At 39.1% G+C, this 23991-nt stretch overlaps 11 protein-coding genes across 11 annotated transcripts; 8 read left to right on the forward strand and 3 right to left on the reverse strand.

The window, feature by feature from the left end:
• Positions 1–1582: 1582 nt before the first annotated feature.
• Positions 1583–2131, reverse strand: SS1G_06871 (hypothetical protein; the record flags this gene model as incomplete). Its single annotated transcript, XM_001592580.1, has 3 exons — positions 1583–1733; positions 1820–1871; positions 1945–2131. The coding sequence occupies 3 exons, from the start codon at positions 2129–2131 to the stop codon at positions 1583–1585; spliced, it is 390 nt and encodes a 129-aa protein (XP_001592630.1).
• Positions 2132–3437: 1306 nt separating this feature from the next.
• SS1G_06872 (predicted protein) lies at positions 3438–4075 on the reverse strand (the record flags this gene model as incomplete). Its single annotated transcript, XM_001592581.1, has 3 exons — positions 3438–3518; positions 3787–3918; positions 4055–4075. The coding sequence occupies 3 exons, from the start codon at positions 4073–4075 to the stop codon at positions 3438–3440; spliced, it is 234 nt and encodes a 77-aa protein (XP_001592631.1).
• A 997-nt stretch (positions 4076–5072) lies between these two features.
• On the reverse strand, positions 5073–6190 carry SS1G_06873 (hypothetical protein; the record flags this gene model as incomplete). Its single annotated transcript, XM_001592582.1, has 2 exons — positions 5073–6072; positions 6123–6190. 2 exons carry the CDS (start codon positions 6188–6190, stop codon positions 5073–5075), a joined length of 1068 nt encoding a protein of 355 aa, XP_001592632.1.
• A 958-nt stretch (positions 6191–7148) lies between these two features.
• Positions 7149–8853, forward strand: SS1G_06874 (hypothetical protein; the record flags this gene model as incomplete). The annotated part of the gene is made up of 4 exons (XM_001592583.1): positions 7149–7367; positions 7416–8049; positions 8098–8420; positions 8476–8853. The coding sequence occupies 4 exons, from the start codon at positions 7149–7151 to the stop codon at positions 8851–8853; spliced, it is 1554 nt and encodes a 517-aa protein (XP_001592633.1).
• A 379-nt stretch (positions 8854–9232) lies between these two features.
• SS1G_06875 (predicted protein) lies at positions 9233–10370 on the forward strand (the record flags this gene model as incomplete). Its single annotated transcript, XM_001592584.1, has 4 exons — positions 9233–9241; positions 9494–9603; positions 10134–10164; positions 10362–10370. 4 exons carry the CDS (start codon positions 9233–9235, stop codon positions 10368–10370), a joined length of 159 nt encoding a protein of 52 aa, XP_001592634.1.
• Positions 10371–10925: 555 nt separating this feature from the next.
• On the forward strand, positions 10926–12273 carry SS1G_06876 (hypothetical protein; the record flags this gene model as incomplete). Its single annotated transcript, XM_001592585.1, has 2 exons — positions 10926–11173; positions 11379–12273. The coding sequence occupies 2 exons, from the start codon at positions 10926–10928 to the stop codon at positions 12271–12273; spliced, it is 1143 nt and encodes a 380-aa protein (XP_001592635.1).
• Positions 12274–13319: 1046 nt separating this feature from the next.
• On the forward strand, positions 13320–13463 carry SS1G_06877 (hypothetical protein; the record flags this gene model as incomplete). Its single annotated transcript, XM_001592586.1, has 1 exon — positions 13320–13463. The coding sequence occupies one exon, from the start codon at positions 13320–13322 to the stop codon at positions 13461–13463; it is 144 nt and encodes a 47-aa protein (XP_001592636.1).
• Positions 13464–14090: 627 nt separating this feature from the next.
• On the forward strand, positions 14091–15246 carry SS1G_06878 (hypothetical protein; the record flags this gene model as incomplete). Its single annotated transcript, XM_001592587.1, has 2 exons — positions 14091–14207; positions 14254–15246. The coding sequence occupies 2 exons, from the start codon at positions 14091–14093 to the stop codon at positions 15244–15246; spliced, it is 1110 nt and encodes a 369-aa protein (XP_001592637.1).
• Positions 15247–16039: 793 nt separating this feature from the next.
• Positions 16040–17583, forward strand: SS1G_06879 (hypothetical protein; the record flags this gene model as incomplete). The annotated part of the gene is made up of 3 exons (XM_001592588.1): positions 16040–16498; positions 16561–17406; positions 17569–17583. The coding sequence occupies 3 exons, from the start codon at positions 16040–16042 to the stop codon at positions 17581–17583; spliced, it is 1320 nt and encodes a 439-aa protein (XP_001592638.1).
• Positions 17584–19017: 1434 nt separating this feature from the next.
• SS1G_06880 (predicted protein) lies at positions 19018–19248 on the forward strand (the record flags this gene model as incomplete). Its single annotated transcript, XM_001592589.1, has 1 exon — positions 19018–19248. One exon carries the CDS (start codon positions 19018–19020, stop codon positions 19246–19248), a length of 231 nt encoding a protein of 76 aa, XP_001592639.1.
• A 2482-nt stretch (positions 19249–21730) lies between these two features.
• On the forward strand, positions 21731–22933 carry SS1G_06881 (predicted protein; the record flags this gene model as incomplete). The annotated part of the gene is made up of 3 exons (XM_001592590.1): positions 21731–21804; positions 22392–22597; positions 22704–22933. The coding sequence occupies 3 exons, from the start codon at positions 21731–21733 to the stop codon at positions 22931–22933; spliced, it is 510 nt and encodes a 169-aa protein (XP_001592640.1).
• Positions 22934–23991: the final 1058 nt, after the last annotated feature.

A 23991-nucleotide genomic window follows, 5' to 3' on the forward strand; every position in this document is an offset into this window, starting at 1 on the left:
TGTATAGAGCTTCGTGCTCAAGATCAATCATTTAGTATACTCTACTATTAGTTACGAATTGCATTATTGTCATTACTTTAAGTCCTTGCTTGACGCCTAGTTATAAACCACCTCGAGAGCCTAGAGCACTTCCACGTGATCTAGACGGCAAACCTCGCAACACTTTTATTTATACTTTTATATATTCTTATATTAATTTACTTTTAAAACTCTATCCCTCAAGTACAGTCATATATATAATCTTATATATAGACATTCCGATATCATTGAAAAATTTTCAAATATTTATTCTATGAAATATATTCTCAACTCTAATATTTATTATTTATTATTTATTATTTATTCCATCATTTTTTTTTATATCATCTCCCCACTTCCCCTACCATTCCCCCACCCAATTTTCATCCCCTAAACCCCTCTCAAAAACTAACAGCCAATTCCTTTAAACCTTTCCCACCCCACACCTATTTGTCACCCCTCGAGTGACTCCCAATTATCCCCCCCTCCTGCTCCTCCTTCTCCTCTATCAACTTTCAAAAATTAAAAACTATAAACTAAAAACAAATTTAAATTTAGATTTAGTTCTAAATCAAGAACAGAAAAGGTTTTGTATAGAAATTAGAATCAATGTAATACTATATTACAGTATAATTAATACTCTCTGATACTAGACTATACCAGATCATATACACTTTAGATACAAGAACAAAGGAGAGAAAAACAGGAATGGGCTTTAAACATATTTAAATCTTCATTTCACTTCCATTGTAGTATTACTCGCCCTATATTACTATCTAGTAAGTAGCTACGCCAAACAGCACACACACAGATAACACACAGATAGCACACTAACACACTAACAACAAAATAGCATTAATACTTCAAAAGTCCTACTCATTTTCTGCAAGGAGGAAATAAAATAAATAAAGCTAAGCTTTTAATTCAGCTAGCTAAGTAAATATCTTGCACAAGTTATGGTTTAGATAGAATAGCAAATTAACAAGTAAAAAAGGAGAGGAATGTCGTCGACCTCGATCCATCACAGCCACCTATCACCATATCCCGAATTCCCATCCCATCCCATCCATATCATAGCAAACCATTCATAACCCAAGCAAAATCAATCAATATCAGACCAGCAAAAATCAAGCATCCATCCATTCTTAAAATCCGTAAAAACCATCCTTAATCTCGCACGCCATCAATGCTCTATTCGAACAACAAGTATAGTTTACGAGTAGGCAGAAAAGGTAAGTGAAAGTCAGAGAGAGGATAGTAGTAGAACTACAATTCTTCTCCTTCTTTACCGGCTTTCTTGCTCTTCTTCTTGGGTTGTGGTGCTCCTTCTTTCTTGCAGTGAACGATGAGACGAGTCCATGATTCATCTTTATCCCATTCGAAACCTGCGAGGACTGGAGTTTCGAGTTCATCATCTGCCTGTGGTTGAGATGTATCAGTATGTTTGTGTTTTGAAATTGTGGCAGATGAGAAGATTGAGTTTAACGTGAGAAATTAGGAAGAAAGTGTAAAAGGAGACCATACCTTCTTTCTGAATTGCTTATAGATAGCATCTAATGCATCCTTAATAGTAACACCCTTCATATTTCTCGCCGTAACTTCCAATCCCAGAGGGGAAATGTAAATCAATCTTCTTGACTGGTGGTGTAGTAAGAGATTTCTTCAGGAAAGCCTTTTCTGGATCATCGAGAGCCATTGGTGATTTGTTTATACGCCTGTGATGAGTCTATCATCAGCCATTGTTCACAAAGTTGTTGAAATGAGGCTGTATTTGATGAAGTGGGGTATAAAGTATACATACCAGTTCAGCTTCTGAGTTTCTTTCGCAATCTCTAGTTCTTTTCCCTCTTTCTCTGTTCAGGTTGTTAGTTATATATCATATGGAGACATGAAGAGACATTCATGCATGAAAGGAAAGACACATACCCAAGTCATTAATATTCCATACACCAGGAGCACTCGAGCTTGTTCTCCGATGTTTAGTAGTCTTTTCATCAATAGGACTACTCGATAAGCCTTGAACGGCTGAATCAACCTTGGTTAAAGGTGAAGGATCAGCATCTTGAGAAGCATTCGCTGTATTGATTGGTTGAGTTGCGGTTTCTGCAGACATGATTGATCGAGGTGGTTTGGTTTACTTGATGTAAAAGTGTAGTTAATACGATATCTCACGATAATTATCGAGAGACAAAGACAGTATAGTGTGTTCGGCCAAATAAGTAAGAAAGGTATTTGATAGTTGATGATCTTTCTTTGATGGAGTAAATATCAAGAAAGATGAAGTGTGTGGATTGAAATTGTTGGTATGATGAATTCGGGTACAAGAAGTCGACGTATCAATGAATATGTGAGTAAGAGTGTGTATGAGTTGTGTGATTGAATAACAAAGGAGGGAAGGAGGAGGAAGTCATTAGATTTTCAAATGAGGGGAAACTACTTCAATGTATCCATCAGGTCACGCAACAATGAGGTGATTGGTTCCAATTATCCGAATTAAATAAAGGAAGGTACCACCGTAGTAATAATTACATTTTTAGCAAACCACTCTCGAAGCATGAATTTCTCCATTTAACTGCAGTGAAGTTGAAATATCACAGGTACATTTATTCCAGTAATAAACCATGTACCCTGGACCTTCTCAATTCAATAATTTCATTTGTCAAAATCCTCCAACATTTGCTCACGAGACTTTCGATTCCTCAGATCATCATGCTTTCAAAGTATATTGGTGGTACAATCTTTCATCATCTCATACCACTCATACCATTCCTCAAATCACCCCATTCCATATATAGTATTTTCCCCTGAGGTTGAAACACCCAAAGAAGTTTAGTGTGAGAAATTGTTCCCTTGTCCGGTAAGTCAGGTTCCGATCCTTCCTTTACTAAAAACTGGGGAAGTGGGTCATACCCCAGGTTTCGCAATAGAATCTGCTGACGACTTGTCACGTCATATTGGTTGGGAATATCAGTTCATCAATGATTCTTCGTCTGACCATCAAATATCTATCAAATTTATCGAAATAAAAGTGTTTGAATTGAGGATATACTTATTTTATTCCAGTAAAGCAAAATTGTCCTCATGCAAAAAGAGATACAGATAATTAATTGAATCAAATAAATCAAATCCATCAATTAAGTTCAATTCCACCCATCACGTCAAATCAAAAGAGGGGTAACACAATCATTCAATTGGTTTCTTTCGTGAGGGGTAATATGATCATGCACTTCTATCCACTTGAATCCTCACCATCCAACCAACACCTCAATAAACCGCTCGGATCCTACATCACCAGTTACATCAATTCAACTCTCAGGAGAAACATTCGTATACAAAACCTTATTTCGATATGTCCAGGTAACTTTAATGATCCGAACCATTCAACATAAAGTAATCACCTTATCTCTGTCTAGAATAAGTTAACCGATCATCAGAAATGCCAATTTCATGCCAATCTGAGGCATTTTATCCTCAGCCACAGGGAACCATGACACGCAATCCTAATCATATCGTTTGAGTCTTAGAAACTCAGGTCGAGAATGTTCTTACTATATGCATGGAATCATGATTGGATGCTAGGTAGTCAAAAATGGTTAGATAAGTATGGAGGTATTTAACATTGAGATTCACATTGAGCGAAACGGATGAAAAGGAAGATATGGGATATTGATGTCATGTAAGATCTTACTAATAGAGTAACTTCAGAGAGGGGTTCATTGATGTGATACTTTAGTTTTCTAGACCAACGAAACAAAACTTCCCTCTTACAGCTCCGGATATACCCCCCGATACCTCTCCATATCCCCTCTTCTCCAACAAACCCCCAACGCTCTCAGAATATCTCCAATACCTCTCCAACATCCCCCTCATACCCCTCAACTTCTCTTCTCCAACACTTCCCTAACATCCCTTCCCAACTTACTATATTAACAATTTACCACCTACCTAGTACCTTCATATACATATACCTCCCCCCAAATCCAACCATTCAATCCTCAACCACAAAAACCACAGGATTAGAAACTTATAAAATTACAAGATATTCATCCCTACACATTATTCATCATAATTCACACTCATCTCACCCCTTCTCATCCATCATCTCCTCACCTATTCCCATCTCGCCTATTCTACCTACCCAATATCACATCTCATATATACCCTCCCCTCCCCTCTCTACAAACCCCATCCCAATAAATCACAGCCCCTCAAATCCATCCTATACATCCCATATCCCATCCCACAATACAAAGAACGACACCTCCAAATCTCCCTTCTCTCTTCCCTTTTCGAAAAAAAGAAAGCAAGATCCTGAAAGATACAGAAAGAAGCGGAATGAAATGAGATAGATACTAGATATATTTTGAAAACCTTTGCTTGATGTTATGATATAAAAGTATATTCTATTTTCATTTCTCCCATCTAATCTGGTGTGGATCTTTTCGGATATGAGTACGAGGTACAATGGTGCGTGCATACCTACATATAATCTTACATATAAATGAGGTGATTTTTGATATGATGATATGATATGATGGGTAAGGTTGATTAATGACATGATATTCGTAATTTTGTGAGTTTGTATTGTTGCATTTTTGTAAACACTTAAAAACCATATAGGTGCTATATAAAACCACCTACTACCACCTACAAAAACCATCAAGTATAACGCCCAAAGTCCTCATTAATTTCATTCTTCGCATTCTCACCCAACACTCTTCAAATATCAACTCATACCTCAATTCTCCCCCGAAACTAAATTACTAATCCTCTTTCCACCCTCCAGAATCCTAAAATGAGCCGGCAAAGGCGTCCAACTCTCCTCATTATAATTTTCCTGAACCTTCCTACATTGTTTCAAACCCCACTCCGTAACCCCCACCCATCAAACAACTCTCAAACATAAACGCCATACTACCCCTCTCCAACCTTCATCGGTTTCAATGGGCGCATTCGATGCTTTATCGTGAGTACCTGCATCAGGGACCATGAGCTGACATGATATTATGTAGAGAAGCACCAGCGGGTTGAAAACCTCCCTCCCTGTTTTTGCATCATATTCTCCACCGATGAGACCCCATAAATTCGGACATGGTGTTGCGATGATACCAGGGTGGTCGAAATGTATCTTCACCTACGAGCCAGCGTGGAGGAAAGATGACGAAGTCGGCAATGGCGGTACCAACATGATCGGAAGGGGCAGTGAGGACGGTGAAGATACTTGGATCAGGATGATCGAATGATATACTGCCGATGGTGTTGAAACGTCCGAGATCATATTTGTAGGGGTAGTAAAGTCCATGCCAAGCTACGACATCGAAAGGCGTATGTGTTTGACTAGCTTCGAAGAGATGACCATTAAACTTCGACAAGATCTTAAATTGACCATTGGTATTTTCCTCAAAATTAGCAACTGGTGCTTGGAAATCCCTAGCATTGGCCAAACAATTCGAACCAATGGGTCCCAATTCCGGTAGCTGAAAATGTCCCGAATATAATTCCAAGATGTACCCTCGAACAGGTCCTTCTGGAAGTTCAACTCGATATCGGATTCCTCGAGGAATAACACAAATTTCATTTGGTCGAACGAGAAGATTTCCAAGTTCAGTTTGGATATCTAATACTCCATGTTGTGCCACGATCAAGAAATCTCCATCGGCACTATAGAATGCTTCATTCTTGGACATGTTTTTTCCAGCTGCGAATATGAATATTCCAATTCCATGCTTTAATGTCGGATCGCCAGCTCCAGCTACCAGTTTCAAACTGTGTACCCAATCAACTGTCTCATCCAGATCAAAAGGATCCCATCTCAATTGATTCGGTATTTGATGTAGTTTATTTCCTTCGGGATTTGTATTATAAGATGAAGTTTCGCGAGGAGTAAAGGGTTGATGTGATGCGGCGGGTAGAATTCGATAAAGCCATGATTGTTGATTTTCGTGTCGTGGAGCTGTGAATGCTGTTCCGGATAACTTCTCGGCATAGAGACCATAAGGAGGCTTTTGAGGGGAATTGGCACCTATTGGAAGAGCACCTGCGATAGCTTCGGATCTTCGGAGATGTTAGAGAGGTTGATGATGGATTTTATGGGAAAGGCTTACTCATGATATGAACCAAAACCATTCTGATATTTGTACTTCTCTGGGGTACTGAAGTTCGTTACAGGCATTTTTAGAATGTTATGTAATTACTTGGTAGTGTAAGGGTATGTGAAGGGTTAGATGAGAAGTTACAAAGAATTAAATATGGACATCAAATAAAATCAAATCACGAAAGACTTTCTGAATATTCATTAAATAGGAACATGCGAAGTATTGAATATATAATTAAATTACGAAAGCCTTTTCAATACTCGAGTACAATGACAATGAGCAACTTCATGGAGTGTTGTACCGCCATCATGAAGCCTTTCTCCCGAGTGTAACCGACCACATGGTTAATACTGTAAAATCCAACATTCCGCATACGGATGAATACAAACCATCAAATTGTTAATACTCTGTCCAAGCAGAAAGTATAAAAACTCCGGATGTAACTGTTCTTCTTCCAAGGTTTTCTCTTCTTCCTTATTCCTCGTAAGACCAATGTAGTCATCTGGCAGCACCAATATAACACTCGCATACATTTACATCATTCACACCGATTTTATATCAACGGAATTTATTCCGCGTCGCAGAATGCACGAAACTGCAGCTAAATCGATCTTCTCTCCACACAATCTCCATTAATTCGCAATGTTCAAAGCTTTTCTCCAACTTAGTTTCATCTCTATATTCACTACAGTCAGGTACGGAAGAGAATCCGCGCGGAATGTAGAAGTCGGGGCCTGTACTCTGTACGATCAGATCGCATCCCATTTCCCCACACTGTGCGACGTTCAACCAATCAGTTGATCTCCTTTTCTACTTGAAGATGTATTCATGCTTTCTGGAATATTATCTCTTCCTTCGTACAAGAGGTGGAGAAAATCGAATCACGGATCAATTTTAGAATAGACTTTTAGATAGATTCTTAAAGTTAATTTATATATCGATCATTTTTCCTCGAATCTTCCTACCATCCATCCACATTCACATTGACTTTCTCTCTTCACTCTCTCTCCTCTGCTTCACTCATCTTCTTCCACAATGTCTCATCAAACAATAGGTATTGCCATTATCGCGGCTGTCTTTTTCATCGTCCGTTATCTCAATCGTACAGATACGCCAAAGATTAAGAATCTCCCTGAAATCCCTGGATATCCTCTATTCGGAAGTCTTTTAGAATTTGGTATCACTCATGCATTAGTAGCAAAAAGACTAGCTGAAAAGTATGGTGCCGTTTTTCAAGTACGATTTGGAAATAAGGTAAGTGATGTTAGCTTTTCCTCGAAGATCTATACTGATTCTTAACAGCGAATTGTATTTGTGAATACTTTCGATTCAGTTCGTCACTTCTGGGTCACCAATCAATCAGCCTTGATTTCACGTCCTACTCTTCATACTTTTCACAGTGTGGTTTCTACTTCTCAAGGTTTCACCATTGGTACTTCTCCATGGGATGAATCTTGTAAACAAAGAAGAAAGGCTGCAGCTACTGCTTTGAATCGACCAGCCACCCAATCTTACATGCCTATCATTGATCTTGAGTCTAAAGTCTCTATCAGAGAATTACTCAATGATAGTAAGAATGGACAGGTTGATATTGATCCTATATCCTACTTTCAAAGATTTGCTCTCAATACTTCTTTGACATTGAACTATGGATCAAGACTTCATGAAATTAGGGATAAGGATTTACTCGAGGAGATTTGTCATGTGGAAAGAGCCGTTAGTACTTTGAGATCGACGAGTAATAACTGGCAAGATTACATTCCATTGTTAAGACTGTTACCCAAGTCGAATACCGAGGCTATTGAATACAGAGAAAGGAGAGACAAGTACTTGAATTTCTTGTTGAATAAACTTAAAAAGCAAATCGCCGATGGTACTGACAATCCTTGCATCACTGGAAATATTATCAAGGATCCAGATGCAAAGTTAAATGAAAGTGAGTTTTCGATATATCTTCTTCAAGTAATATACTGACTCGCTTTAGATGAACTTAAATCTATCTGTCTAACTATGGTTTCCGCTGGTCTTGATACAGTTCCTGGTAACTTGATCATGGGTATCGCATATCTTTCCTCTGAACATGGTCAAGAAATTCAAAAACGTGCATATGAAGAGATCATGAAAGTTTATCCCGATGGAGATGCATGGGAGAAATGTCTTCTTGAGGAAAAAGTCCCATATGTCACCGCTTTTGTTCGAGAAGTCCTTCGATTCTTCACAGTCATCCCTATTTGTCTACCAAGAACCAGTATCAAAGACATCGAATACGAAGGAGCTATTGTCCCAGCTGGCACAACCTTCTACATGGTAAGCCTATTCACACATCCCCTTACAAGCCCCTCCACTAACCAACAAACCCCAGAACGCATGGGCAGCCGACTACGACCCACAGCACTTCAAAGAACCCAAAACCTTCTCCGTCGAACGCTACCTCGACAACATCGAAGGAGGCGGTACACCACATTATGCTTTTGGAGCCGGTTCCCGCATGTGCGCCGGTTCGCATCTCGCAAATCGTGAACTCTACACTGCGTTTATTAGAATTATTACAGCGTTTCGCATTGTGGCTCCCATGGATCCAAAGGATAAACCGATCTTGGATGCTTTGGGGTGTAATGCAGTTAAAACTAGTTTGACGACGGATCCGTATCCGTTTAAAGTGGGGTTTAGGGTGAGGGATCAGGAGGCTTTGGAGAGGTGGATGATGGAGGCGGAGGTGAGGACGAGGGATTTACAGTGAGTGAGTGAGTGAGGGGGTGAGGGGTGAGGGGGTGGAGGGTTGGGGAATGGCTGGTGTGATTGGAAGGTTAGGGAGGTGATGGTGGTTGGTGGTCGATTCATCATGATTTATGATTCATGACCTAGCATGACATGATATACAATTTAGCGTTATAGATAATTGGGTTTTCACCTTTTTTATGTTGTGTTATTATATTATTTATTATAAACGATTCATCCCATTCACCTTGTTCATCTTGCTCATCCCATTTATAGTTGGTTAATTAACTTATTAGTATAAGTTGCAGCGATATAAAATGGAATGAAGAGAATATATAAAAGAATCAAATACCAAGGTGGTTCTATCGCTATCCTTATTCACTTCACTCGTCATCTGCAACATGAATATGGTAATCTTAATAATCTTAATACATTGAGAGCGCTCTCTCTAGATGCCATAATTAAGTGCTGTCATAATAGACCATTAAATAGTTTCTTTATAACTTACAGCTTGCTTGGGTTCATTCACCATATATTTCATACATTTCATACCCGAAATCTCAATATATAAAAATCCTAGTAAAATCAATGGAGACGAGTTGTCAGACTACTAGGAGTTGTGTTGTGACACGCTAATATCAATTCATCATCCGCCCCTCTAGGCTAACATTGCAATTGGGATTACGGAGGCTCCGGTAAATGCTTCCTTACTCGATAGTGCATATACGTCTGACTTTATATGTGAGATTTTATTATGGAGATGGGTTAGAATGTACGTACGAGTAATAGAGAGGGGGGTGAGCTGAGTGGGATGGAATATTAGAAAGATGTGTGGAGCGGAGCTTGTGAGTATCTTGTAAGGTTAGTTACCTTGCGAGAATGGAGGATATGGAAGGGGGTTTGTTTAGAGTTTTTGGGATTGGGTGGGGATGTAGGGAGTGGTTGGGAATGGTTAGGAGTGGGTTTTAGAGTCTGGGTTTGTTGTTGGGATATTTGGAGATATATGGAGTATGGTTGTTCTGAAGGTGTGTAAGATCGGAAGGCATAGGTTCGGGGGGTTAAGTCTGTAGAACACCCGAATACTGTAAGTGAGATCTCCATTGAAGCGAGAAAAAAGCGGGGTGGTGAATGATGACATAATATCTAAGTTAGGAAATCTTTTGGAATTTCATGAATTCATAGATATAGATATAGATATAGATCTATTGGTTTAGAAATACGAATTAAATGAGAATGCTGATATCTCCTCATCTATTATGAATGGGAATTGGATTTCATTTATAAATTTAATCATGGGGTAAGGGGATTGGCTTTTGGGAGGGCAAGAACTGAGGTAAGTCTTACTAAATACCTAGTAGGTAGCTAGCTTCCTAGTGAGCATCAGCATCATATGGCGATCATCAAACCAAAGCTCATCACTCTCTCCCTATCAAAATGGAACTCCCGAGTAGAGGTCAATGCCATTGAATGCTGTCAGTCATTTGACATAAGCAACAAAGGTGCTCTTACTAACATCAAAACGTATTCCAGCAAATCTAACCTAAAGTTGTAATAATGATGAGAACTTCTCCGGATTTTCCGATTATTAAGGTCATTCGTTTGCTTTGTTCAAGCTACACCGGGACGTACCGTAGCTTTGATGAAGGTAGCTTTGATAGAGCTCTCATTGATGAAGCTCTCTCATTTGATAGGGAAAAGGGGAAAAACATGTGAATATTAAAAGTAAATTCGATGTTGATAACCTTATCAAGTGGTTTCACCTGTATGTATATCATTTAAGATCATCTCATGGATTATGAATATTTGATTCTCAAAACATACCCAGTTTTCACGTAATTCCACCTTCATCTATCGTCACATCACATCACGTGCCATAACCCCCTTACGAAATTATCCTTGTTCAGCTAAAACTTCCCCGCATAATAATACCGAAATCCCAAATCCCGAATCTCTCATTTGTTAGAAATGAAAATCTACTGGGTACCTTCTTTTCAAGTCCCGAGTCAACACACCTTCAAAATCCTAACCATCTACTTTCATACATCTTCAGCCCGATGCGCAAAGTCACTCAACGCTCTTCCTCTCAATGTGATAATGAACATACTTGAATTACAAGTCAACGATTTGAATTACATCGCCGAGTCTCCCATTGCTATCCCAGTTTTCGATAACATGAATGGTCAACAGTCTTCGGAATCACCCGCGGATACTGGGGCTCAGAGCGGAAAGAAGAGAAAAAGTATATCCGGTGAAGGAGATTCAACAACAAATGGAAATTCAAAGGATAGAGAAGGGGCTCCACATACAAGAGCAAAGAGGAACAGATATATATCTATCGCTTGGTAAGTGGGATTTGCTCCTTTTTGTGCTTCATCTTTGTGTGATGTTCTGTCTTGGTGCCTTGAAAGATGATTGAAGTTTAACTGCTCCTTGATGGTTTAATGCCCATGCGCCCGAGGAAGAAGAGCATTCCCAACTTCCTGCAGACATTTTTACAATCTGCAATTGAAGAAATAGCGTTCATGGATACTAATATACATCTCATAGTAATGAATGCAAACGAAGAAAGATTAAATGTAATGGAAATACACCATGTCAACGATGCGGAAATCTCAACCTCGAATGTCAATATGCGCCGAATTGTTGTAGCAATGGCTTCAAGGAATCAGAGGAATTTCGTCAAATGAACTCACAGCTTGCCTCATTACAAGAACAAGTGGATAATCTATACTCGAATCTCAATGCGATGCGCGCAGGTGTAGGTGGAAGTGGTGATGGCAGCATACCTTATGGCACATCGTCAGAAAGATCATTGTCAATCTCACAACAATCCGGAGCACAGGCGCTCTCTCCCATGAGTCGATATAAACCTGTTCCCAGACATCCTTCATTTCGTGGACCGACTAGCTCAGCTTTTGGGTTAGACGTTGCAAAAAACACACTCCATAATATGGGATATCAGGGTTTGGCAGATGAAGGAAACAATACTCAAGATCCTACACCAATACCATCACCACCTCCAACACGACCAAGGGCATTACCATCCATTAATTTGAATGGTGCTCGAGCTCCAGATCCATTAAGAAGTGTAAATCGTGAAGAGATGATTCGACTTTGTAGGGTATACGAAGAAGAAATGGGTCTGATGTATCCTGTTATGGATATTGAAGAATTGATTACTCATGGATGCAACCTTTTTGATTTCATTGATGCTGCCGTGAGGAATGGCCTTGGCACTTCAAACAACAATCAAGGTATTAATGATATTAATTCTTGTATGTTGAAAACTGTTATGGCTATTTCAATGATTGTTGAAGGATGTGGGCAAAGTGATTTGGCTTTTCGATTATTTGAGAGTGTTAGAGAGTCTGCTGATCGTGCTTTACATGATGAATTTGTGGAGGTTAAAAGCTTACCTTTCTTGGTACTTGTGGTGAGTTGAGGAAATTTCATTTATTGTTGTTTTTGTTGTGTTTTGCAGGTTATGTTTGTCAAGGTAGTGGAAGATGGAAGGAATCAGAAACTCTAGTGAGCTGAGTATAAACAAGTGTGTCTGATTTGTTAAGTATGATGGTGAATCCTGAGGACCACCCTGAGGTGAACTGTTTGGCCTGGGAAATGAAGTCCATTTCATACGTGTGTATTTTGTGAGAACTAGAGTAGGACCGATGCAGAGCAATTGATGAAGAGTGGGTACCTTCAACTATCAGTGGCTTAATGATATTACAAAGTTGTAAAAGACGGCTTGTAAAGGACGTCGTTCAACAGGATTGGACGGTTAAACTGCCAAAAAAAGATTTGGTCTCGAAAGGAATCGAACTACCGGCAATAACTCGAAGTCACACTTGGTTTATTTGCTTTAAAATTAAAGCATAACCCTGTATGATTAATTGTTCACCTGGACACTTACTATGTTTGATATGGGCTTGTAAGTTATGGATATTGATATTCGTTGGCTCGATGGGAGTTGAGGACCACGAAAAAGGATCTTGTTCGATTCGGGAGCTCAAAGAAGAGGCAAATAGCAGATACTCGATGAGTCGTCAAGGAAAAGAAATTACAGAAAGGCAATTGACCTAGGAAGAAATGGACCTATAATTCTCCCGTCAGGGAGCACTAGGTTTTTATTATTTTTACCTTAAACTACACAGCATATATGATGTACTGTCGTATGGGGCTACTCATTTCATCTGATACGGTTTTCCCCAGACTTATGACCGCTAATGCCTTTATCGGTATGAGGAACTCAGAAGATAACAAAATTTATATCTTGCTGCGCTTTCTTAGATTGGGGTCGGGAGAAAAGAAATACTCAGTTGAGCCTTGATGGCGGCCCAAGAAATCAAGAGGAAAAGAACACCAGCCTCGGAAAGGGCTCAACCTACACAATGTTGTCTCTGGTTTAAATTTCCCGATCCGCCATTGAATCTTAAGGCCGCTCTGGATTATTGTTGATCGGACGTTCATTATGGAGATATTAGCCTCACAATGTCGGTATGGAGCATAGAGTGTGTCACAGGATTATCCCTTCATGCGAAGGTCCACAAAAACTTCAACGTCATTGGGGTGTTGGTCTACATTCTACTCTTCCAAGAATCTTCAACTGGAGACCAGCTTCGAAGAAGAGATTGACCTTGCGGAATGGGAAGGAAAATTAGAAAGAGGTCCCAAAGGATATGATTTGGACCCCCGGGGCTTCAATCCCGCTCCTCCGGAATACTTTACCTAAACGCTACACAGCGTATTAAGCCAACTACACTGGACGCCGTTTGGTTTTGTTTGATTGAGGTTTCGCCTATTATGTTCTCTCCTTTTTTGTCTTTACAGATCTTGTGCATCATATCCTTAGGGGGCGAATCCACGCGCCAGAGTCATTGCTCGAAGTTCCGCCATCGAAAAACCTTAAATGGCTGCTTAGGTACCAATTGTACTTGTTATTCACGCACCAGCCTACATCCTTATGACATTTATCGTCTACTTATTATTCACATCTCCTTTCCAGTTTTTGGCAAATTATACAAAGCAATTTTTCCACTTTCTCACACCATTTTCTTGTTTTTGATGTAGTTACTGCGATTCTACTTGAAATGAACTTTGATATCATCTTCATACTAACATAGTCCACAGGCAATATTTCATTTTCATTGTGATGAAGAAGCATTAGCTTGGCGCATAATTGGGCAAGTCGCGCGTATGTCAATTGAGTTAGGTCTCCACAGACGTGATTCTTTTTTCAGAGTGATTGATGAAAGAGAACGGATGGCTATCACCAAACTTTTCTGGTCAATTTATGTCCTTGATCGAAGATGGAGTTTTGGTACAGGCATGCCTTTTGCTTTACAAGATGCAGATATTGATCCTAATTTACCAGAACCTGTATGTAATCTTTTATCTTCACTAATGACTTGACTGATTTTTCTAGGATGGCACCGTCCCTTATCTACATGTTATGATAGCATACTCGAGAATAGGTTCTAAAGTGTGGCGCTCAATCTGCTCGTTTTCCCCAACACCTTCGATGACGATAAATACCGAGGAGTTGGATTATCTAGATTACCAAATTGCTCAATGGCAGAAAACCATACCACCCCATTTACAGCTTCCAACAGCCAACTCACCACCAGCCTCATCTCGCGCAATCCATCGGCTTCAAATACTTCTATACCTACGTGCCAATCAAATGCGTATCCTCATTTATCGTCCTGTTCTACATTCAGCATCTGCTATTCAAGAACATGTTCGACACGCATCTACAGTTGTCGAGTTTGCAAAAGATACAATTCGCGCTCTCACACATCTCAATCAAACCACAGATATTTACCGCGTACAACAAGTCTGTTTCAATTACTTTCTTATTTCTGCATTGGCGGTCATTTTCCTGGCAAGCTGTCATGCTCCAGTAACTTTCAGCTCGATTTGTCGCGATGAATTTTATATGGCACTCGATCTCGTCAAGGGCTTCTCCAATAAATCCTTTGTTGCGAAGCGTCTTTGGAAAACAATCAAAGGTCTAAAAGAAGTAGCGCCGAAACTCGGGTTATGCCCAGCATCAAATAATCATATTAATGGTACATTAGGAGCGGACGATGCTCACAGTACTGCCGCACTTGCAATGGCTGGGTTGGCAGGTCATGAAATCACGGGCCTGGGAGCAGGATTCGAGACAAATGGACATGGAAGTGGACAAGGAATTGGTACGGGAACAGGAAGCAGTCCGATGACGGGAAATCAAATGAGTTATGAAATGACTCATTTATTTGAAGCAGCGTTGGGAATGGGAGTTGGGCATAATGGGTATGGAGTTAGTAATGGGATGGATGGGACACCGGGGGTTGGAGGAGAAAATGTGGGAGGTGTTGGCCCTGCATTTGGAGAAGGGGATGAATTATTTAGGCAGTTGAGGGATTTGTTTTAGGGATGGATAAATAGGTGGTGGCATATATAGGGTAAATTGTGTATTAATTTGCATTTTTAGCGGAAGCTTGCTATTGCGATGGCTATCGATATTAACTGGCCTGGAGATATGGTGGAAACTTTGATTTATGGAGCAAACTGCAGCTTTACTAGTAATTTATATTTATTATCTAAATTCATCAAATACAACAGCCTTTTCCATTTTTTATACAGCAAGGACTAAGCTGGCCAATTTATTTACACCGGGTGATAGTTGTCGGCTGGAAGGAAGATTTCAATCTCTTGGTATTCAACACCAGTTCTTAAACGAATGTGACCAAATTGACCGTATTTAAAGAAATCTGATACATCACATCACTGTCACCGTCTTGCTGCATTGCTGCATCATCGCGGAATTTCGTCGAGGAGGCTATAGGACGGAATTAATACCGTTAAGGTTCTTCATGCATAGGTACTAAGTCTAGCTCGAGTACAGCAAAGTTTTCCCCGCCGCTCCACAAAAAGTTTCATTCCGCACCTTCGGCTGCTCTGCACGACCCCTCTATTGGTACGCAATAGTTGAGCTTGACGTCGGCGTATACAATATTGTATGTTGTTGTTGATATTTGTCGAATTGGAATTCAATAATTGAATAATTGAATACGGTTAAGTTGTGTGTGCTTTACATCGTATCTATACCTATACCTGCAATCAATTTCTTCGTTCCTTGTTGAGTTCAACGATTTACCTCAGATTCAACATCCTACTCGTATCAAGTCCCACGCATAGCCCTCTCCCCGCCAACCATTGCCAAAATGCCTCCTCTCAAATCTTGGCTCCGTATCCCTCCTAATAGCGACTTCTCTATCCTCAATATCCCCTTTGGAATCATCACCTCCCGCCATTCCCAAACCATCCATCGACCAGCCATCCGCATTGGAAACCATGTCTTGGATCTCCTCGCCTTCTCTAAATCATCGGGGTTTCAAAAACTTCCTTCCTTCAAAGATCATCTCTCCGTTTTCGAAGAACCAAATCTTAATGCCTTCGCGGCTTTAGGTCAACCTGTGCATCGCGAAGTTAGAAAATATATTCAAGAGGTTTTTAAGGAGGATACGCCGTATCCGGAATTGTTGAAGGATAATGAGGAGGTTCAGAGGGAGTGTTTGTTGAAAGAGGGGGATTGGAAAAATCATCTGCCAATGAGAATTGGTGATTATACGGATTTTTTCGCGGGTATCAATCATGCTAGGAATGCGGGGACTATGTTTAGAGTGAGTTTGCACATGTTGGGTTTGTCTGATTTTGTATAAGAAATTCTAACATATATTTAAAGGGGGCAGAAAATGCACTTCAACCAAATTATACACATGTACCAATTGGATATCATGGTCGCGCCTCATCCGTTGTCGTCTCCGGAACTCAGATTACACGTCCAAATGGTCAAATAATACTCGATCCGAAGGCTCCTGGTCCTAAGAAACCTATATTTGGACCTTCTAGACGACTTGATATTGAATTAGAACTTGGATGTTTCTTATGCACGGGAAATGAACTCGGAGAACCTATTAAAGTTACCAAAGCTGGAGAAAACATCTTCGGATATGTCCTCATGAATGATTGGTCCGCGAGAGATATCCAAAATTGGGAATATGTCCCATTAGGTCCATTTAATGGGAAGAATTTCGCAACGAGTATTAGTCCATGGATAGTTTTACAAGATGCCATTGCACCTTTCCGAACTGCTAAATTAGAGACGGAAATTTCGAAATCGGGTGATTTGCTGGAGTATTTAAAAGAAGATAATAATAATACCGGTTTGGATATTCGTTTGGAAATTGATCTTACAACGCCAGATGGAAGCACAACTACGATTGGGAAAGTTAATGCGAAGAATTTGATATGGAGTTTTGAGCAAATGCTCGCCCATCATAGTAGTGGTGGGTGTAATATGCGCACGGGGGATTTGTTGGGTAGTGGGACGATTACGGGGGAGGGTGATCAGGAAATGGGTAGTTTACTTGAGATGTCCTGGGGTGGATCGAAGGATATTTGGTTGGTGGGTATGGAGACGAGAAAGTTTTTGAAGGATGGTGATGAGGTTTGTTTGAGGGGTACTTGTGGGGGTGAGGAGGGGGGTTTGGTCGGTTTTGGTGAGTGTAGGGGGAGAGTGGTTAGTGCGGTTAGTTATTAGGGAAGCGGGGGGTGATGGATGGTGATGATGATGGTGGGATAGATAACCTTTTGATATGGAATGAAATGAATTTTTTTATTTTTTTTCGTATGTTATTTATTGTGCGGGTGTTTCGATGTGAGTTTAACGAGGGTATATCCTAATGATTAGAAAAGATACAAATGACTCTCTTTTCAAATTTTATATCGAGTTATTATAATATACCCACCCGCCATAATACCGTTCCGCTTCTTCCCCTTTCCTTTTGAATCCTCTCCAATCACAAGAAGATATGGAAAGATAATGCGGGATTTATAATGTTATGTTGGATAGAGTGGTGGGGGAGTAGGAGAATAAAGGAAGGGAGCGGGTGTTAGCCTTGTAAATAAAATATTCAACTTCTCAATATGATTGATTATAGTTATTTAATCTTTTGGTATAAAGGATGATGTAAATATAAGATTTATGAATTTTAAATTTTTAAAATTAGATGAGATGTTGTAATTATTTTATACGGTGAGATCGAGTGGGGGGTGGATAAGGGAATTAAGGGGAAGGGGGGATGTAATGATGGTGGTGATGGTTGTGGTTGTGGAGATGGTGGGAGTGGTTGGGGGAGGATGAGAATGAGGTTTTGAATGATGTTGTAGTAAGGGGGGGATGTTTAGATTTTATTTGGTTTGGTTTGGATGGATGAATGGATGGATGGAGGGTTCATTTTAGGTGTGAGGAATAGGGTGGGGTGGGGGGAGGGTGAGGGAGATGATGGGAGTGATGGGTGTATGTTGTGGTATATGGTTGAAAAAATCGGGAAGTTTGGAGGGATTGGGAAGAGGAGGAGGAGAAGAAGAAGAAGAAAAGCAAGGTGTGACCGTATGGTTCAAGCAATGGATTTAAAAGGGAGCTTTGTTTTCGATGGGTGTATTGAAGACTGAAAGCGATACTATCACTGTTGATAAATATAGAATTCACATTGTATGAGAATCAATAATTATTATTATTGACATTACATGATATCACTGCGTTGTATTAGCTTTTATCATCACTACACAAAACTCATCCATAAATATTAATTTCATCTCTAACGTGATCTGAGTACAGCAAGCAAGACTCCAAACTTACTTTCTGGGTCCTGTTGCAATTATACAACTTTTTGAAAGACTATGTCAGGGAAAGTAGAAGTTAGAGATCTTTTATATTGAGTATTTATGTATTTTGAGTTTTTTTTTTTGAGTAGATGGTGGAATATCACAAGCCCTACCTTGCGGGGAAAAAAATGAAGTGAGGAAGTTTGTCTAGGTTGGGGGTGAATATTTAGCCGAGAAGTGAAAGAGATCTGGGGATAAGAGTATAAATTAAAGTCGTTACTTGTACTTTATTATTAAAATATATATACATATAGTTCATGTAGGAAAGATGTTGGTTTTCAGGATATCTAACAATGGATTTGTAAAATATTCCCGCGCTTCCTCTAAATTCACCAATGATAATCTCAACTTTCACTAGCTACCGAGAAATCACATCACTTAATTGTTGTTGTCACGTTAAACAGTTATAATTTAGCTTGCCCTTGTTCTATTACCAAAAATTTTCTTTGGTTGTTTATAGAAACTTAAGATTATGGATGAGGTCAAGATTCTCAAGATTGTCAACGTACAGGCATTACTTGTCCTTCTTTTTACTTGTTTTCTAGAGCCCGTCGAATATTCAGATTTTGAAGTCCTACTCCATGTACCAGTTCCTATGTATAACTTAGGGTCTTTAGGATGGGTAGATTATTATCAGAAAAAAGTCGCTTTATTACTTGAGATTTGCAAACTTCAGGTTGTGGTATCTCTTATGGCTGAGTGAGTGAGTGGGACGATCTTGGAGATTTCGAGAGAGCTCCTTTTTCCCGCTACAGCTGTCAAGCAGTGATTCATGAGGCGCATTTCCAACAAAAAATAGTTATCAAAAACTCTCAGATCTCATGGTTAATCATGGATCTTCCCATTTTTTTTAGCATGTGTCCAACAAAAATGTATAGCTTTTCCAAAGTAAATGCCAGCCCATACAAACTCCTAGCTGTCTGATTGTCTTCAATAAACCACGTTTAGATTATTCAATAGTAAGAAAACCTCTTCCGATTTCATCATTTTATGTTCTATTAAAATTTACTTGACACAGGCTTCACTTAATACAGAGGTGAGAATTCTCGAGCACTAAAATAATGATTAAGATTGAACGTATTGATTTCAATGACAAGATACCAAATATACAATTCAAAGTATGGATTCCGGATTCACCGAAGATTTGCTGAATTTGCTTTTGATTTCGGTGTCAATAGGGCGCGGATGGACCGGTCGATAAATTTAGGGATGTTCTTCCCCTAAGAAAGCAAAAAGTACTTCCATGATGTATATTACATTTCATCATTGATATACAGAAAATATTTATATATGATGTATATTATGTATATAACTTTATATGGGTAACTTCCAAAAGTGAGACTTTTAAAATTTGAAGTACAGTACGTCCTTGATGTACAATATATATATGAAGTACATATAACCTTATTCCTAATTCGGCAAAAGTGAGGCTCTTCTCTTCGATTTCTATATCTTCGATCATTACATCTTCGATTACTAATCCCTTCAGATTACTAATCACTTTCGATTGCTGATTATTCAATTATTATTTTTTTCTTCAAAGATCAATCATTTTATTATTAAACCACAAGAATATTTTAATTGTGACGGAAATCCCTGCTTTCCTCCCACCCTTATTATATAAGAAACCTCAGGTACATTAACTGTGTGAACGAAGTGAATGACTTCAATTCAATTACTACTGTAATAAAGAACTAAGCGAACGCGAAAGAGACTAGCTCTTTTAGTAAGTCTATATAAGACTTACTACTTTCAATATGTAGCTAGCTCTTTAGACAGAATACAATTAGACATACAGGACCTACGTAATCCGTGGGTGCTACGTCTTCCGTATCCTTCTCGTACCAACATTAACCATGTCCACACATGATACGATTACTCGGGATTAGTATGCGATTTAGGTGACCTGAGGATCAGATCCGGACAAGTACTAGGTATCAATGGTTATCGGTAAAGTAAGATCATTGGAGGGATAAATATGACTTCTTTTTGCCTAGCCATTGCGGCTAGGCCATTCATTTGTGTATATATAGAGTAGCTATCCCCATCTACAGGTGCTCTTCACCTGTAGATTCTAAGTTAAATACAATTGCTGGTCTATAAACACCCTTTTGGTCACATTAATTATATAACGAACCTTATTATTTGAAATATATAATCTTTAAAAAATTTAAGTTTAGCATTGATAATTTTAGTTCAAAACTAATGATTTTAATTCAAAATTAGTGATTTTAATTCAATACTAATGGTTTTAGTTCAAAATTAGTGATTTTAATTCAAAACTAATGATTTTAGTTCAAAATTAGTAATTTTAGTTTAAAATTAAAACTTGAATGATTTTAATTTAGAATTGTACTTCAAGGAAATATTTTAATTCAAAATTGTACTTCAAGGATGTGCTTTAAATTTATAAAATTGAAGTACATTTTGAAGTACATCCTTAAAGAATCAAAGTACTTCCAGAAAGTATCATTCTAAATTTTTGATCGAATTTAGCCCCACTTTTCCTTCAGTGATGATCAATATTCAAGGAATGTACTTCATGTACGTACTTTTTGCTTTCTTAGGGTTCAGGAAAACCACCTCCTCGAATCATCGCCGGATGATGAGCTAAACTTCAGTATTTGAAGTTCTTGAGCGTGATATGAATCATCCGTGATACAAGGTGACGGATAAATGAACTTGTATGTGCTGCTATATTCAGGGTTCCAAAGCCACAATTAGTCGGCGCTTGTAGTCGAGCAGGAACCCATCCCATTTTACTCAAGTAATGGGCCTAATCCAAATCATTGACCTTCGATGATCATCTCTGCTGATTTCATCAGAATATGTTATAGTTGCCCTGATTTAGCCAATGACGCTTCTCAGTTAATAAGTTTCCGGATTTACTATGTTGAATACCGATTCCGTTGGGAATTACTTCAATTCAGACACGCTCCTTTTGTTGCCCGGTACTTCGATTTAAATTCTGCACGACAAGACAGGGATCTACGTTCTGCTTTCCAGTCCGGAATGATTGGAAGTGAACTGCTGCTACACTTCTTGTGTTCTAGCAATGTGAAGAGGATGATGAGGCTGATATGCGAAAACTTTTGAGAGAGCGTACTCTCGGGATTATAAATGTTCAGGGCAGAAGGTCTTTACCCTGAGTCAACCAAAAAGTACTCAAAAACACTTTGTTAACGATGGGTACTCTTTTCCCCACTTCAGAACGATGTGCCGCTGTCAAATTAATTCCTGGAACCAAAGTTGTAAATATGTGAGTCGATTAGTGTTACTTATCTAGGGATTACTCACATCTGATTTTTGTCGACTAATTAACATACCGCAGATTTCTGTAGAAGGACTGTCAACATCAAAATTGAAAGCCACGTAATGCCACTCATTGCCTTTATCGAAGGCTTACCACACTCCATCCTTGAGTTGCGTGGCTTTTTGTTCTAGGGTCAGTGGATCTTTACTAAGTTTTCATGCTGATTGAAGAAGAAAAAACATATGTTATCTTTAAAACGTCCAGTTATAGTACCTTCCGAGGATGTTTGCTCTCCTCCTTCAATCTTAGCTAGTAATTTCTTTTTTCAATTCACTGCTCGGACTCAACTACGCCGAAGCCATGTCTTCCTCACTTGTTATGTTATATCTTTCCAGATAATGCAATCATTGTCCTCCATTCCCAGGTCAACTCTCAACATGAGCAAGATTGATATATCTCTAAAGAAAAGTTCACAGCCATCAGCCATCAGCATGACATCATCTAGACCATTGGCAACATCATTTGAGTTAAAGTGCTCGTAAGCTCTATCCCTTATCTTTTCAATTGGTTATCGCTGATTGACATGGAAAAAGTAATCAATCCTTCCACTCTGCCATCTCTCCTTCCAACAAACCTCTTCAAACTAGAGACAAACCTCTTCCTCCTATTCCCAAAGGTTTAAATGGAGCACTTGATCGTATTTCACATCGCAGGCGGGACTCAATTGCCCTTCCAAGAGTAATGGGAAGTTTCAACCGTGGAATGGAACGAGTTCGTCGACATTCGTTGGTTGCTAGTGGTAGGTATTTGACATGTTTCCTCCTCCTCTTAGTTTCAGACAATTCAATTTTGATGCCATCTCAATCGAAGATTTATGATATATCCACTAACTTCAATGTCGGCAGAACTCGACCACACAAAACTCATCTTACCAGCAACCACCAACACCATGAATTCGCCACTGCTCACTTCCTCTGAGGTTAAGCCTGAAATATCTATTGAGGTGAATGACGTGGATAGCAAGGAAGACTATTCCAAAGAAGAAGAAGCAGAAATTGGAATCGCGATAAAGATGACAATCGTGTCTGTTCGAGCCCGGCTTATTTATATAGGATGCAAGGGATTGGATTCTTGAGGTGGTATGGGAAGTTGAGTTTGGTATCGTGGTTTGAACTATAGTTTTCGCAGAGATATTAAAAACTGTTGAAAATTCATGATTGGGGACGTGGTACTTTTCTAGTAGATGACACGGATCGACATATTCGGAGGTGTGTGGTAATGGTGCATAAAGGGGCTCGCTTATTGGATACATAGAAGACCTCGGCTGTTGCATCGCTGATTAAGTTACTCAAACGAGGGGATTAAGAATGAACAATTGAAACTTCACCAAGAGACCAATTGATGACTAGTTTCATATTTCGAGTCAATTACTTGTATTGAATGTGATTCATATGATTTAAGACTTAAAACACGTACTCTTCACAGGTCAGAATTTACGGAACTTGGCACAAAACATAGGCCTATGAATAGATTATTTATATTCCTGTATTTACTCCTAACGCAAAACAAAAAGCTTCCTTTTGAATTTCACATTGTTCGTTGTAAAAGTTGAACAGTGGTATTCGAAATACAATTCGATTTATTGAAATGTGTAAAAATTATTTTATCGACGGATTATTCAGAGTAAAATGGAAAAATCAAAATATCATTAGGTGCGTTGCTGAAAATAAATGAACGTATTTGAGGTTCATTGCTCAAAGTAAATAGAATAATTCCAAATACCATCACGTTTAATTTACAAAATGGATAAAAATATTTAAATAGGATTTTTGGTAACTCATTCAAGTCCATAAGAACATTTTAACACTCTTTCTCGGAGTCTACAACGATCAAGAAAATTGATCTGACTCACGGTATTAATCATGTTCATCGCTCTTCCTCGATGAGAAAATCCACATGATTTGCAGTCACCTTTTCTGATTACCATTCCAGTAATTTCTAGTTGAAGCTGCCACTCTTGAAATAGGTAATTGTGGTAGAATGTTTGAGTTATCAATCGCAGAGGGCCGGGTGTCTATGGACCGTTCCTGCTCAACTTGTCTCTTTCCCTTCTTTCTTTCTTTAAACTGCACCGCATTTAAATCCTATTGCCATCACATACCAAGACCCTAACTACAAACGATCACAAAAAAA

This window comes from Sclerotinia sclerotiorum, genomic scaffold (assembly GCF_000146945.2).
Source record: "Sclerotinia sclerotiorum 1980 UF-70 scaffold_8 genomic scaffold, whole genome shotgun sequence".
NCBI lineage: Eukaryota > Fungi > Ascomycota > Leotiomycetes > Helotiales > Sclerotiniaceae > Sclerotinia > Sclerotinia sclerotiorum.